The 15127-nt window shown below is 44.5% G+C and overlaps 1 protein-coding gene across 1 annotated transcript; it reads right to left on the reverse strand.

Moving 5' to 3' along the window:
* Window positions 1-919: 919 nt before the first annotated feature.
* Window positions 920-2227, reverse strand: LOC134944007 (modulator of apoptosis 1-like). Its single transcript, XM_063932551.1, has one exon. It carries the CDS (start codon window positions 2225-2227, stop codon window positions 920-922), a length of 1308 nt encoding a protein of 435 aa, XP_063788621.1.
* Between the last annotated feature and the right edge of the window lie 12900 nt (window positions 2228-15127).

Here is a 15127-nt window from a genome sequence, read left to right on the forward strand (position 1 = left end):
AAACAGTCCAATGCCTCCTCTATCCGAGGAACAGTGTATTGATCAGGCACAGTACGGTGGTTAAGTGTGCGATAATCAATACACATTCTAATTTGCCCATTCTTTTTACGGGCCACTACGATAGGTGATGCATATGGACTTTCAGAGGGTTGAATAACCTCTGTTTCCAGGAGAGTTTGAAGATGCTGTCTGATATCATCGAAATCCGCAGGAGCAAGTCTGCGTGATCTTTCCCGGAAAGGAGTCTCATCAGTCAGTTTTATACAATGTTCTACTCCTTCTGCTTTTCCCAGATCCCATTCTCCAAGAGAGAAGACATGCTCTCGTTCCATCAATTCCTTACATAAAGTATTTCGTTCCGCCAACCCAATGTCACTCCCCTGGAAACATGGAGTTAAATCTTCCAAGGACAGACCATTGACCAGAGAGGACTCTCTGTGTCCAGGCTCCCCTTTGCAGTATTTCTTATGGCAAGTCGACATAGTAATAATGGTGGCATCCCCACACATTTTTAAACACCAATCACTGAGAACCTTGAATAAGTGGGCATTAGTTCCAATGATCACTGGCATTACAGTTTTATCACCTGGGGATTCTGGGCATACTAAAGCAATTAGAGGTAATGGCTCCGACACACCCATAAACCCCTCTGGAAACTCTATATTAACTACCACATAACCTAAATAAGGGTATTTTTGTTCACTCAATCCCCAGATTACCAGTCCGTCCAGGGGCTTGATTGGGACATCGGATAGATAATGTTTATACCAATGCTCGAATATGATGGACACCTGGGACCCACTGTCCAACAGAACAGGGCATGGATGTCCATTTAATTTAACAACCACACGTGGAGCAGGTCCTATCATACCATCTGGAATGGAACTACTCCACTGGGTACTCCCCATTGATTCTATAGCTAATTCCTGGGAGACGGCGAGGGGCCCGCCAATCTCCCTCCATCGTTTCCCTGATGAAGAGAATTATCTAACTGAACATTAGTGCCTTCTTCCGTTATTTCCCATCCTGATGAACATTCCATTGCTCTATGTCCTAGTTGCCCACATCTGAAACACCCTCTGTTTATAAAACTTCCACCTCTCCTAAAATTTCTTCTACCACTGGTACTTCCCCGAGGAAAATTACCGGGGGTAGAGTTGGAGGGTGCCACCCTTTGATTTAGGGCAAGAATAAGCTGGTCTATTTTCTTGTTTTGTTCCATTACCACAGACACTAACTTATCCTCCCGTGATCCTTGGGCATCAGGGGAGGGTACCACCACTTTTACAGCCTTAGCATGAGTCTTTTCCCTAGTAGCAATTAATGCTTCCTCCTGAGTAATCTCCTTAATTAAATCATTAAGGGTGGGACTTCCTAATAATAAAGCTGTACAACGCAACCGTTGAGCTACAGGGTCAGTGGTTAATGCTCCCCTAATTAATTGTTTTAATCGGCTGCTATTAATTTCTGTAGGTGCTAACCCTCCTTTATCTATAATTTTATGTATTAATTTATCCAATCTATATACATACTGGGATAATTTTTCTCCTGTCTCCTGATAAGTATGGTGAAATCTGGCAACCAAATCACCTACATCCTCCAATGTCCCATAAGTGTAATCTAAGGCTTGGAAATAGTCAGCCACCGCAGCTTCGGGATTACTTTTTCTAGTAGCCTGAATAATTCCCATGGCAGGTCCCCGTAGACTCTCCACTATTCTTTGTTTCTTTATATGGTCAGGACAATGCCACTCCTCAGACTGTTGTATGGCTGCCTCTCTCCATGCCTCATAAGACTCCTCACCTACTGGCACAGGAAGTATTCCCGAAAACAGCCTCAATCGCCTATAGCTACCCTCATAGTGCCACCGTTCTAATTGATGTACTACTTTATTAGCTATGACCTCTAACTGGTTCCCTAGCTTTTCCTCAATGCCCTGCGATTGACTCCCTTCTCCCACAGCTGTCGAGGGATCTCCACTAGCTGGATAAGACTGGTCACCCACCATTAATGGTTCAGCAGCCCTTTCACTAATGTCTTTTTCAGGCCATAAAATTTTCCACCTGCGATCAGGGTTAGACCTCACAGCCACCACTTTTGGAAACAATTCAGACTCTAAGTCATGACTTGTAGTTATTAATACAGCCCACATCTCTCCATTTTCTCTAAACTGTTTATCAGCAATCCGTGGTTGCTTTATCCCGAAAAGAAATAACATCTCTGTCATAATAGTACCATCCGTGGTGTCTGCGAGGTCCCCTGTCAACACAAAACTCCTTTCAGGAGTTACTCCCTTCCTTATACACCAATCAAAAGCGTCACTTCTCGTACATTGAGTCATTTTGCTACTGTGCTTCACCTGTCCCTGAGTATTTACAAAAATGTATCTCAAGCGGTGCCTCCAAAATGTAACCCCTAGTTCACCCACCAGAGAACTAGAGTTTAAAGTAAGTCAAGTGCCTCCACCCAAACTTATGGATTGTCATACAATTCTTTTTTTTAAAATATATTTATAAAAGTATATTTGTGGGTCAGTTTGGGAAAACCCGTAAAGTTTCATCCACTTACTGAATCATCATGAAGATTTTACCTGTATACTCTGAATTCCGGTTCCTTTTATAGACTTCCAGGTAAGTGAAACACAGTAACACAATGCTTGTATATGTTGAAAATATTTACTTTGTTAAATATTTATACAATAACATCATAGTATCCCTAACTTTACCGTGACATATAATACTGAATATAGTATGCATCTATTACTTTCCAAGGTAAGTTATTACATTCTTATACACTATAAATGTTATTGATCATTTAATACCCAACTAACAATAACCCAATTGAACTTATAATAAGATGTTAACAATAAACCACAGTGTATTTTACTCTCCTTAAGGTAGCAAGTTTAGATACTTATACCATCCACTGTCTTAAGTTCAGTCATAGAAATTTCCCTTTCTTAGTATCCAGTAGGTTATCGTTAATATATATATCAATATTTATATATATGCATATATATGTGTTCATATTATTCATGGACTCCTATTTAATTGGCGATGCTGATCCTTCCTTGGAAATAGTCTCTGTTTGTGAAGTACAGAATTAATTCAAATATGGTCCTTTCCTTCTCTGCCTCATTGAAGTGTTGATACCAATTAGATACTTATGTTTAAGAAAGGTATCATATTACTGCTACTTAGCTAGAATTGTATCCAACTGATATCCACTGTTGCAATCCTGAATGAAAAGAATACTACTTGAAATTACCACTTGTATCCACTAGATGTCACTACCATTACTCTTTCAAGAGGATGAAGAATATACTCAGCAGCATAGTCCATCCCGTAATGGGGAAACAGTTAATTAGTGTCTGCTTGTAACCCAGTTAATGGAGCTGTTTTTGAATATTCGGTATGATATTAACAATTGTCAATAAACACTTTACTGATGCTAATATTCCTCCTTGGTATGAGTCATTTCTCAGATAAATAATTTACAAGATAGGAAATCTCTCTCTCTCTCTCTCCTTATGAATATTCAGTATGAGTTGGGCTTAGTAGCTTTGTAAGACTCTATCCTCGTTAGTAGAGATTTGTTATCTATATTAGGCTGTGTAAGCATCCTGTACACTGCAGATGTATTATTGTCTATAACTGGTGTAGTGATTTAGTGCAATATTGTCACAGACCTCAGATGACTTCTCAATTAGCTCCTGCCAATTGCGCGATGGTGTCTGCTGTAGCCACGGCCCCTTCTCTCTCATTAGCTGTCAGTCACTCTCAGGGTTCATCAGTAATCTGTGGCAGGGTCACGGATGATCTTGATATCTGGCTGACGAAGATACCTCTGACGCTGGTGAATCATTCAGCTAAGGGGTGACCGGCTCTCACTACCATCAGGTACATGCTGGGACGGCTGAGCTGCACTACTCACATTGCCGATTCCGCCATTCACCTGGGCTCCGTCTTCGTCACTCCCCCCAGCCTGTCACTCTGCATCAGGGACAGCCTCCTCTCATGACGGCCCACTCTTCATAGGCTCAGCTGGCTGCTCCTCCTGCAGTGCACTACCGCCCGCTGATGCCTTTCTCCTCCCCGTCAGTGCGGATACCGAGTCTAGAGCTCAGCGGCACAGGAGAGAGGGATCCGGCATCAGAGGCTGCGCACTCGAAAAACAACACACACTCCTCAGCCGCAGGTGCCGGTATTTATATCCCAGTGTCATTGTCGCGCGGTGCGGGTCCTTCCCGCCGAGGTCTCGAGAGTCACCTGCGCATACATGTGCCCAGCCTCACCTCAAGGCACCTGTCCTCCAATCAGAAAAGGGAAGCTTTCAATTCAGCTCCATGCAGGATGGTCACCTCAAATTCATGAGGTAAATGGGAATACTCATACAACTTTCCATATTACCTCATGAATTTGCACCCCATATCAACAGGTTTATTACACAGTATTATACATACAATGTATAATTATTGAACTATATTCAAGGTATTTAAATAAAAATAAAAATCTGTGTACAGATTTAGATGAAGAATACAGACACAGATTGATTGTACAGAGAGGCACATTAATCATATGCCAAAGTACTAGCACAGACATATATATATATCCAATATACATCATCCAACATGTAAGATAATTATATAAGTATATGCTACATAAATATCAAAGTCGCTCAGTATTAAGTCATCTCCATACAAATCTTTAAACAACATAATGTAACGTCACTTCCTAAAATAGGCAGACTATACGCCAGAGGTCAACAGACCCCAGCCAAGCCCTATGAGGAAGCTGTAGGCTTGCAGAAAAAAACACCTTATGGATATATGGCGCGGTGTACTAAGCCTTGAAAAGTGATACATTTCACGGTGATACCAACCAACCAGCTCCTAACTGTCATTTGTCAAACCCAGCCTGTGACATGGCAGTTAGGAGCTGATTGGCTGGTACTTTATCACTGTGAAATGTATCACTTATCAAGGCTTAGTAGATCTCCCCCATTAGACCTAATTCATGTTTGTATGCAAATGCAACTGCGATTCTCTAGGCTGCAGAGGTGTTAATGTTAGCAAGTGAAGCGAGACGCCCACCGGACTCATCGTAAGCTCAGTCGCAGTTGGGTCCAGATTTGCAGACTATGGGGGTCATTCCGAGTTGTTCGCTCGCTAGCTGCTTTTAGCAGCATTGCACACGCTAGGCCGCCGCCCTCTGGGAGTGTATCTTATCTTAGCAGAATAGCGAACGAAAGATTAGCAATTCTGCTATTAAGTATTTCTTAGCAGTTTCTGAGTAGCTCCGGACCTACTCACAGATTTCGATCAGCTCAGTCCGTTTAGTTCCTGGTTTGACGTCACAAACACGCCCTGCGTTCGGCCAGCCACTCCCCCGTTTCTCCAGCCACTCCCGCATTTTTCCCTGACACGCCTGCGTTTTTTAGCAAACGCCGTCAAAACGCTGAGTTGCCGCCCAGAAACACCCACTTCCTGTCAATCACTCACCGATCACCAGTATGACTGAAAAGTGTCGCTCAAGCAACAGCAAAACTACTAAGTTTTTAGTAAAATAACTAAGCGCATGCGCGCTGCACACCATGTGCATTTAGCAACAAATCGCAACATAGCAAAAATCGGCAACGAGCGAACAACTCGGAATGACCCCCTATATACAATTGCAGAGAACACTGAAGCTAAGGGTTGGTCTGTGTGGCTACGTAGACTGGTCACAGCAGTAGCGACTCATGTATTTACACATAAGATCACACAGCCATCAGAAGATACACCTCCCCCGAAAACGGCCATGACACCCCTGCGTTTTTCCATCCACTCTCCTTAAACTCTCCGTGAATACTTCCAAACAGCCACCTCCTGTCAATCACGCTGAACAAAGTTCTCTGTGCAAGCGGGATCACAGCGGCACCCTTGCACATTGCAATCGCAGCACATGCGCAGCTTGCCGACAATCGCTCCAGTGCGTGATAATCGTCCATCATGTACAAATAAGAATTATGCCCATAGTCAACTAATTTGTGAATTATTTGTATTAAACTATTGCCTGGAATCTGACTTATAGCAACGAGCACCCAAACACATTTTTGGGCCCAAACTTCTTATATTTACTTTCATTTTTTTACATCTCATATACTCAGTTTAATTTTTTTTAATCAATGTACTTCAAATAGAAACAAATCTATCTACCGCGCAAGCAGATCTAGTGAAGGAGTGTCCATGTACAGCATAGAATGACACCACCTGACAGCACCAATATCGGGCCCAATCCAGACCTGATTGCTGTTGTGTGAAATCGCAAGGCGAATGATTATCGCAGGCGTACAGATTGTAGTGTGCACGTGCGAGGCCAAACTGCGAAAAGATCCAGTGTCTTCTTCGATCGCTAGGTGTATGCTTGTTGATTGACAGGAAGCGGACGTTTGTGGGTGGTAACTGCCCGTTTTCTGGGAGTGTCAGGAAAAACGCAGGCATACCCAAGCATTTTCAGGGAGGGTGTGTGACGTCAGCTCCGCCCCCGATCAGCCTGTTTCTTTCGCACTGCAAGAGTAAGTCCTGGGCTATGCACAGACTGGAAAATCATTCGATGGTGAGTGAGTTGCGAACGGATTTGCAGCTGACCGGTGTTCGCACAGATTTTCGCACGGCATATGCAGACTTGCACGGGGCGGGTATTCACTCTGTCTGGACGGCAACCATCCAATAACAAACCTCTGCAAATTCGCAGAGCATCGATCAGGTCTGAATTAGGCCCATCGTTCCAAGGCCGTCTGCATCAATGCAGTGCACTTCCAGAATTATTCCAAAGTGGATTTGGATATAGGGGGTCATTCCGAGTTGATCGCTCGCTAGCTGTTTTTAGCAGCCGTGCAAACGCTATGCCGCCTCCCACTGGGAGTGTATTTTAGCTTAGCAGAAGTGCGAACGAAAGGATCTCACAGCGGATACAAAATAATTTTGTGCAGTTTCAGAGTAGCTTCAGACCTACTCAGCGCTTGCGATCACTTCAGACTGTTCAGTTCCTGTTTTGATGCCACGAACACAGAAACCCAGAAATGCCCACTTCCTGTCAATCACTCTGCGGCCTACAGTGCGACTGAAAAGCTTTGCTAGACCCTGTGCAAAACTACATCGGCCGTTGTGAAAGTACGTCGCGCGTGCGCATTGCGCCGCATGCGCAGAAGTGCCATTTTTTTGCATCATCGCTGCACAGCAAACATTTTCAGCTAGCGATCAACTTAGAATGACCCCATAGATGGAAATAGTTTCTAATAAAATAAGGGTGGAGAAGATGAATGTAGTAATAGGGAGCTTGTGTAATGTAAATGATTCCTATAGAGAAACTGGGCAAATATCATAATGTAAGGTTAAATGAAGAATTGACAAGTTCTTTTTTCTGCAGTCAGTGCTCCCCCAAATGTAATAGTTATGCCGACATCTAAATTACTAGTTGTCCTGATAATGGGTGTAGATCATTGGGTCGACCTAAAAAGGTCAACAGTGTCTAGGTCAAACTCAAAAGGTTGACATGGGAGAAAGGTCGACATGGAGAAAAGGTAGAGACATGAAAAGGTCACCATGAGTTTTTGGGCGGGATTGTGGTGTCGTTTACTCCGTAAAATAACCGGGAACCCCAATTAGTGCACCGCGTCCCTTTGCATGGCTTGCTTCGCTCGCCATTCTGCCGGTAAGGTTGCTATTCCCAATCGTAGTCCACGTGGATGGTAAAAAATGGAAAAAAAATGTGTAAAAAAATCACGTTGACCATATACTGTGTTGACCATTGCCATGTCGACCTTCTGACCATGTTGACCAAATGCATGTTGACCAATAGTGGCTGACCTTAGTACTGTTAACCTATTAGGAGGGATCCAGTCAGGATCCCGGCGGTCGGGATCCGGCCCATCAGAATACCAATGCCAAAATCCCGATACTATTTTAGAAGCCTGGTGCCACAATCCAAACAGCCAGGATTCCGAATGCTCATCCACTGTCACGCTGGACAGGTAAGTCGCGGGCGGGGGGGTGGTTAGGTTTAGGTTGCGGGGGGAGGGTTAGGCTGTGCCCCAGAGGGGTTAGGTTTAGGCTGCGGGGAGGGGGAGGGTTAGGTTTAGGTGCCACCAGGGAGGGTTAGAGTTAGGCTGTAAGGGGAGTTAGGGGGCCAGGGGAGAGAAGGTAAACTTACCTTCCCCTGTCGGGATTCTAACTATCAGAATGCTGTGGCCGGTGTTCTGATTGCCGGCATCCCAACCGCCAACAAATCAATCCCAACCCCATCCGGATACCCCTGATTATACAGATAACAAATTTTATGTACTGTACACAAGATCTGATATCATTAAAGGGGACGAGTGGTTAGCACTTTACATTTAATTTTGTATCTTTGTACTCTGTTGTCACAGTGGCAAGCCGTCATTATGTCGGCATGCAGAATGTCAACCTCAACAAAAGGTCGACTTTAAAATTGCACGGACATAATGTTGACATTGTAGGGTTAGGGCTTCAATCACATGAAAGCGGTATGTTGACATGCCGACTGTTGACCTTATGGCAATGTCGACATGTCAATTTTGATATTGTGACATGTCAAAATATTGGTCTTGATTCAGATGTGATTGGAGTTGCTATCACTTCCTTGGAAGCAGCAGTGATAACCCTGTATGGTGATGCAGCAGGAGGCGACTATTACAAGCAGACACCTCCTGAAGTAGTGATCCGACCTGCGTGGACCCATTCGCGCACACGCTTAACGGGACCCGGCACGCATGCGTAAAGTACTGATAGCTCCATCCATATCTCTATAGTCCCAAATGTATACAGGTATGCTCCTTAAAGACTTTTTCATACATATCTGTGAACATTACCAGCAGATAGATACATAAACACGCTTGTATAGCAGGTTAAGTGGCCAATTTGACTGTTATGTCCATGTTAGTTCGCACTATTGGTTTGTGCAAAACTAGCCGGTGATGCTTTGATGTGCACTAGACTAAGGGGGAGACTTATGAAAACTTGGAAAGAGATACAGTACCAACCAATTAGCTTCTGTCATTACACAGGCTGCCTTTGAAAAATTACAAGAGCTGATTGGCTGGTACTTTATCTCCAAGCTTTGATAACTCCCCCCTTTAAGACATATGTCTGTTCTTTAAAATGGGGAGAGTGGTGTCATGTCGCTCTTCATTTGCTAGCTAAATGGCAGTACCTCACCGATCGTACAGTATTCTCACACTAGGTGACGCTGCCAGAAGGCTTGGTATTGCAGCTACAATTATTTGGAATATACTTTTTTTAAATGAAACATAAAGATAATAGAATTTGCAGAAAACCGGAGACAGTTCATTTGCTTGGACCTGTGATTGCTGAGACTCCTCTTTTGTGTCTGGGTAACAGATGTGCTCATGTGTTTCCTCTTTCATATTTGTTTCATTGTTTAGGAATTCTTAGCATTTTTCTGTACAAGTAGTTGTGGTTGCTCCCAGCGTGTACAGTGAACTGTGCTGCCCAGACATCTTGTTTTTCCATTGTCACACTCACTGTCACATCTAAACCAGACCTGTGCAACTTGTAAAGGGATAAATGTGGGAGTATCGGGGGTAATTCTGAGTTGATCGCAGCAGGAATTTTGTTAGCAGTTGGGCAAAACCATGTGCACTGCAGGGGAGACAGATATAACATGTGCAGAGAGAGATAGATTTGGGTGGGGTGTGTTCAATCTGCAATCTAAATTGCAGTGTAAAAATAAAGCAGCCAGTATTTACCCTGCACAGAAACAAAATAACCCACCCAAATCTAACTCTTTCTGCACATGTTATATCTGCCCCCCCCCCCCCCCCCTGCAGTGCACATGGTTTTGCCCAACTGCTAAATAATTTCCTGCTGCGATCAACTTGGAATTACCCCCATCATCTGTTAATAGACATGCACATCAAAATAATGTGTATATTATCGAAGACAATAAATTAAATTACAGTGTTACAATGACGGGGCTGACACAGAATGAGCACTATGCAAGTGGGTGTGATGTAACCGCGAGATTCCAGAGTGGAATTAATGGTTTACAATTACTTAGGCTGTGCATACACCTGACAGATATTGTATGTTGGAGGACCCGCCATTGCACCGACCGTTTGCCCGATCAAGGAGAATGTACACACTTACCAATCGGCCGCTCAGTATGTCAGTCCCTGTCATGCAGCTGCATGGGCATTTGAATTTGCCCATCTAGCTGGGACATCAGCCCCCGCAGCAAGTGCAGACCGCCCGTACACACAGCACGATGCGCTGATATATTTGCAGATATGTTGACAATTAGCTGTGCTGCATAGCCAATGCAATATATCTGAAAAACGTGTTTCACAGATATTTCGGGGGTACACAACCGCCAACAGGTGCGCGATAAATCGGCCGTTCAATCATCCAGTGTTTACCCAGCATAACAGTATGACCAGAGAGTGTGTAGGAAGGGGCAGTATGGGCGTATTAATGAAAATGCGGTTGTGTATCGTATTACCGATACTGGGATCACAGCCGCAGAATGTCGGGGGGACCATGACAAGTACAGCAGGGGTTCAATGCGTTCGCCATGCTGCAGGCTCGGGTGGTCAGCATGTCGACCATCGTGACTGTGAAGGGGTGGGATGCAGGGGGAGGGTCTCCTGACCAGCGGTCACATAACTACATGCCGTAAATGCAACCAATGCACACAAGTAGTTTTTTGCATATACACAAAAAGAGAGGGGTACAGTTTGCACTAGCCAAGTGATGATGAGGAAGAATGACAGCATGACCTCATAGATTCTCATTGGGTGATCACCGAATCACCAACACAGCTGACAAACAAGTAATTCAGATTTTGGAGATTTTCTTTGACAATTACTGCTTGTGTGTTGCACGGAATGAGTATAAGTTTTCATATATGGGTCTTCTCAAAATGCTATATGTATGCCTCCTAACGTGGGCATAGCTATGGGGCCCAGAGGCTTAGAGACCCCAGAACCAGCTCATTTATTTGTCTACTAAGTACCAGAAATTATCTGTTAAGAAATTGGGTCTGGTCCCTTGCCAGGCCCTGAAAATGGGGACTCGCCAGTGGCAACCTCTGGCTCTTAGTAAAGCTCCACACTCATATGATCTATCTCCCACCATCCTGTTTCACCCTCACAGACTAAGCTGAGATAATCAGTGATTACAGCATTGTCAGAGAGGGGGCATCTCCTCGTTTACAGCCTTTGTGAAGCCGGGGGGTGGGAACTGAGCTCTGAGATAAGTGCCTAAATTAATAAGACCTCAGTTCAAAATGGAATGCCCTGCATTAATCAGTATCCCCCTCAGGCATACCTCCCAACTGTCCCGATTTTCGTGGGACAGTCCCTTTTTTTGGGACCATCCCACCCGTGGGCTGCAGTGTCCTGCGGTATGGAGGGGGGGGGGGGGGGGTGTAGTTGGCTGGCCCCTTTCACTCGCTGTTCTGTGGTGAATTGCAATATAAATAACAGCGCTTAAAGAGCCTAATTCAGACCTGATCGCAGCAGCATGTTTGTTGGCTAATAGGCAAAACCATGCGCACTGCAGGGGGGCAGATGTAACATTTGCAGAGAGAGAGTTAGATTTGGGTGTGGTGTGTTTAAACTGAAATCTAAATTGCAGTGTAACAATAAAGCAGCCAGTATTTACCCTGCACAGAAACAATATAACAGGCTGCTCTCATACAGGTGAAACTTAGAAAATGAGAATAAAGTGCAAAAGTTCATTTATGTCAGTAATTCAACTTAAAAGGTGAAACTAATATATTATGTAGACTCATTACATCCAAAGTGAGATATTTCAATCCTTTATTTGTTATAATTTTGATGATTGTGTCTTACAGTTTAAGAAAACCCCAAATCCAAAATTTCAGAAAAGTAGAATATTACATAAAATCAATAAAAAAAGGATTTTAAATACAGAAATGTCGGCCCCCTGAAAAGTATAATCATACATATGTACTCAGTACTTGGTTTTTGGGCCCCCCTGTCTGTGTGACTGATCCTAGATGTGCTAAATTTAGCACATCTACGATCAGGTCTGAATTTGGCCCTATGTCACCAGCTCATAGACAACAGTGATTGAAAATAGGGGAGTGTCTCGTGGACATGGTTTTGCCATGAAGCCACACCCCCTTTTACTAAGGCCACACCCTTTTTTAAGGAGAAGTCCTGAGCACAGCTTTCCACTTGTGGGGAGGTATGCTTTCAGGTTGTAGCAGGTTGGTCCCCATCCTCTGTGTGGAATAATATGACTGGAAGTACTGTGTGGCATAATGTGTACTGGCAGCACTATAATGTGGCCTATTGTGAACTGGGGGATATATTATGGGGCATAATATGAATTGGTGGCCCTGTGTGGTACAGTGTGAACAGGTGCACTTCTATGGTGCATAAAATCAACTACAGCTCTAATATGGGGAATAAAATGATCTAGCGCAATTATGGAGTATTAAATGAACAACCACTGTGGAGAGGTCAAACAACAAGAAATTGGAAAGGTTAAAAGTTGTATTCATGCTTCCGAGTATTCTGATGTCACTTGGTGCTTCAATTCAAACTTGATCAAACGTGAACATAAAAATAAAAATACAGACATATGTGTAGAAAAGTTTTACATTTCAAGACCGTGTTCATTTGATTTATGTGTTTCTATCCAATACACAAAAGTGCCAAAACATGTAATGGTGATAATAATTGTATATGGAATATCAATCTTCTTTTTAAAAAAAAGTTGGGAAAGTGAAGTTTCTAAAGGTATCGTTGACATCTGGAATGGCAGATAAGCAAGCATACCCCACTCACAGTGATATGAACTCTATCAAACGCATCAAGGTTTCTTTGTTTCCTGATGTCCTCAAATGTGTTTAACCACGTTCTCGTTTGTCAACTCTATCTGAAGGATGTCTTTATCAAAGGTCCAAGTATTGACCGAAACGCGTTGACAGGAGAGTGTGGACAGCCATTTTTTCATCTCTAAACCTATCCTTCTTGAGGTAACCTATTTGGTGTTTGTAGCATCTCCTCTGAAGGATTCAGTATTTATTTGGACTTTTTTTCTTGTTTTTAAGCTGTATTTTTATGTTGGTGTATATCGTGGAGATTGTGAACCTGTTACACTTGTTTTTATATATCCCCTTCTGTTTGAAGTTTTGGAATACATTTTTTTGGGATTTTATGACCTTGGTGGACATTTAAAAACTTTTTTTTATATTAGAGTGGGCTGAAAAATCTGCCCTGGAATCTGTATGCGGACAGCAACAGTGAAAAGATACCTTTATGCGTTTCACATCATCTTGCTTGATTGTGAGTGGGGTACGCTTATTTTCCTCTCATCTACCTATTGGGATATTTAAAGGGATTGAGTACAACAATTAAGAAGAAAAGATACCTTGATATGCTTTATTAGCCTCCACATATTCGTAAGTGAGGTACGCACCTCTTAAGTTTTGGAAAATTATTGATTCCCTCCACCCCTACTTATACCACAGAGAGGGTTGCAGGGAAATGTATGCATTGATGATAAAGAAACCTTGATGTGTATAGATTAATCCCTTCGATATGTGAGTTGGGGTATGCTCACATTAATTATCATAATATTATAATTTACTTTAAACGTGGTTATTGCAGTTCTACACATTTGGTTGTTTATTCTCTAGTTGAACTTAAGACATCCTTCAGATAGAGTTGACAAACGAGAACGTGGTTAAACACATTTGAGGACATCAGGAAACAAACAAACCTTGATGCGTTTGATACAATTCATATCACTGTGAGTGGGGTACGCTTGCTTATCTACCATTCCAGATTTCAAAGATACCTTTAGAAACTTCACTTTCCCCACTATATAGTGAGTGGGGTACGCATGTTTTTCTTTTAAAAATCACAGACATCTTTTCTGAAATTTTTTTAAAAAAGAAGATTGATATTCCATACTAGGTGCTTCATCGCGCCCTACGGGCGCTCTTCACACCGTCGCAAGGGGCTACGCCCCCTTAACCCTTGCATGCCTTTCTGGGGTTTAATATTTGTATTATATGGAGTATTACCTGCATTCCTTTGTTAGTTGTTAAATATTGCACAATGAAAGGGCGTGCGATGGTGAAGGAGGCGCAGCCCCTTGCGACGGCGTGAACAGCACCTGCAGGGCACGATGTACAGAATGTAGCGGGTGCGGGGGGGACTGCGGATGGTGTCTGTAGATGCTGCGGGTGGAGGGAGGCAGAAGTGGGGGTGGGGCCCGGATGGGGAAGGTTCGGGAGGTGCTGCGCGTGGGGGAGGGGCAGAGGAGTGGGGGATGCAGATGGGGGAGGGGTCCGGAGGCACTGAAGGTGGGGGAGGGGCAGGGGTGCCACGGGTGGGAGAGGGGCAGGTGTGGGGATGTTGTGGATGGATGAAGGGTTCCGGAGGTGCTGTTGGATGGGAAGGGACGGGAGTGCCGGGGGTGGGGTAGGGGACCGCAGGCACCATGGGTAGGGTAGGGGCAGGTACGGGTGTTCCGGCGGATGGGAAAGGAGGTCCGGAGGTGCTGCAGGTGGTGGAGGGGCAGGTGCGGGGGTGCCATTGGTGGGGGAGGGGTGGGTGAGAGGGGGACCGCTGATGGAGGAGGGTGTCTGCAGATGCTGCGGGTGGAGGGGGGCAGGTGTGGTGGGAGACATATAAGGGGGGTGAATGGTGGAAGGGGCCTGGAGGTGCTGTGGGTGGTGAAGGGGCGGAGGAGTGGGAGCCACGGGTGGTGTAGGGGGTCTGGAGGCACAGCATGTGGGGGAGGGGTGGAGTGCCGCATGTGGTGGAGGGGAAGGTGCGGAGGTGTGGTGCATTGGGGAGAGGTCTGGAGGCGCTGCGGGTACTGTACATGCCATAAAAGGTAGTTGGAGGGTATGCAGTAACAGAGCCAGGACAGGGGTGACAGGGTCAGTACAGGGTTGACGTGGCCAGGACAGGGGTGACAGGGTCAGAACAGGGGTGACGGTGCCAGGACAGGGGTGACGGGGCCAGGACAGGGGTGACGGGGCCAGGACAGAAATGATAGGGACAGGATAAGGGTGACAGGGCCAGGATAAGGGTGAAAGGGCCAGGATAAGGGTGGCAGGGC

The sequence above is a fragment of the Pseudophryne corroboree genome, chromosome 7 (assembly GCF_028390025.1).
Source record: "Pseudophryne corroboree isolate aPseCor3 chromosome 7, aPseCor3.hap2, whole genome shotgun sequence".
Lineage (NCBI taxonomy): Eukaryota > Metazoa > Chordata > Amphibia > Anura > Myobatrachidae > Pseudophryne > Pseudophryne corroboree.

Coding starts and splice junctions, on each gene's coding strand:
- LOC134944007 (XM_063932551.1), bottom strand. CDS start 2,227: ATGACAGAGATGTTATTTCTTTTCGGGATAAAGCAACCACGGATTGCT.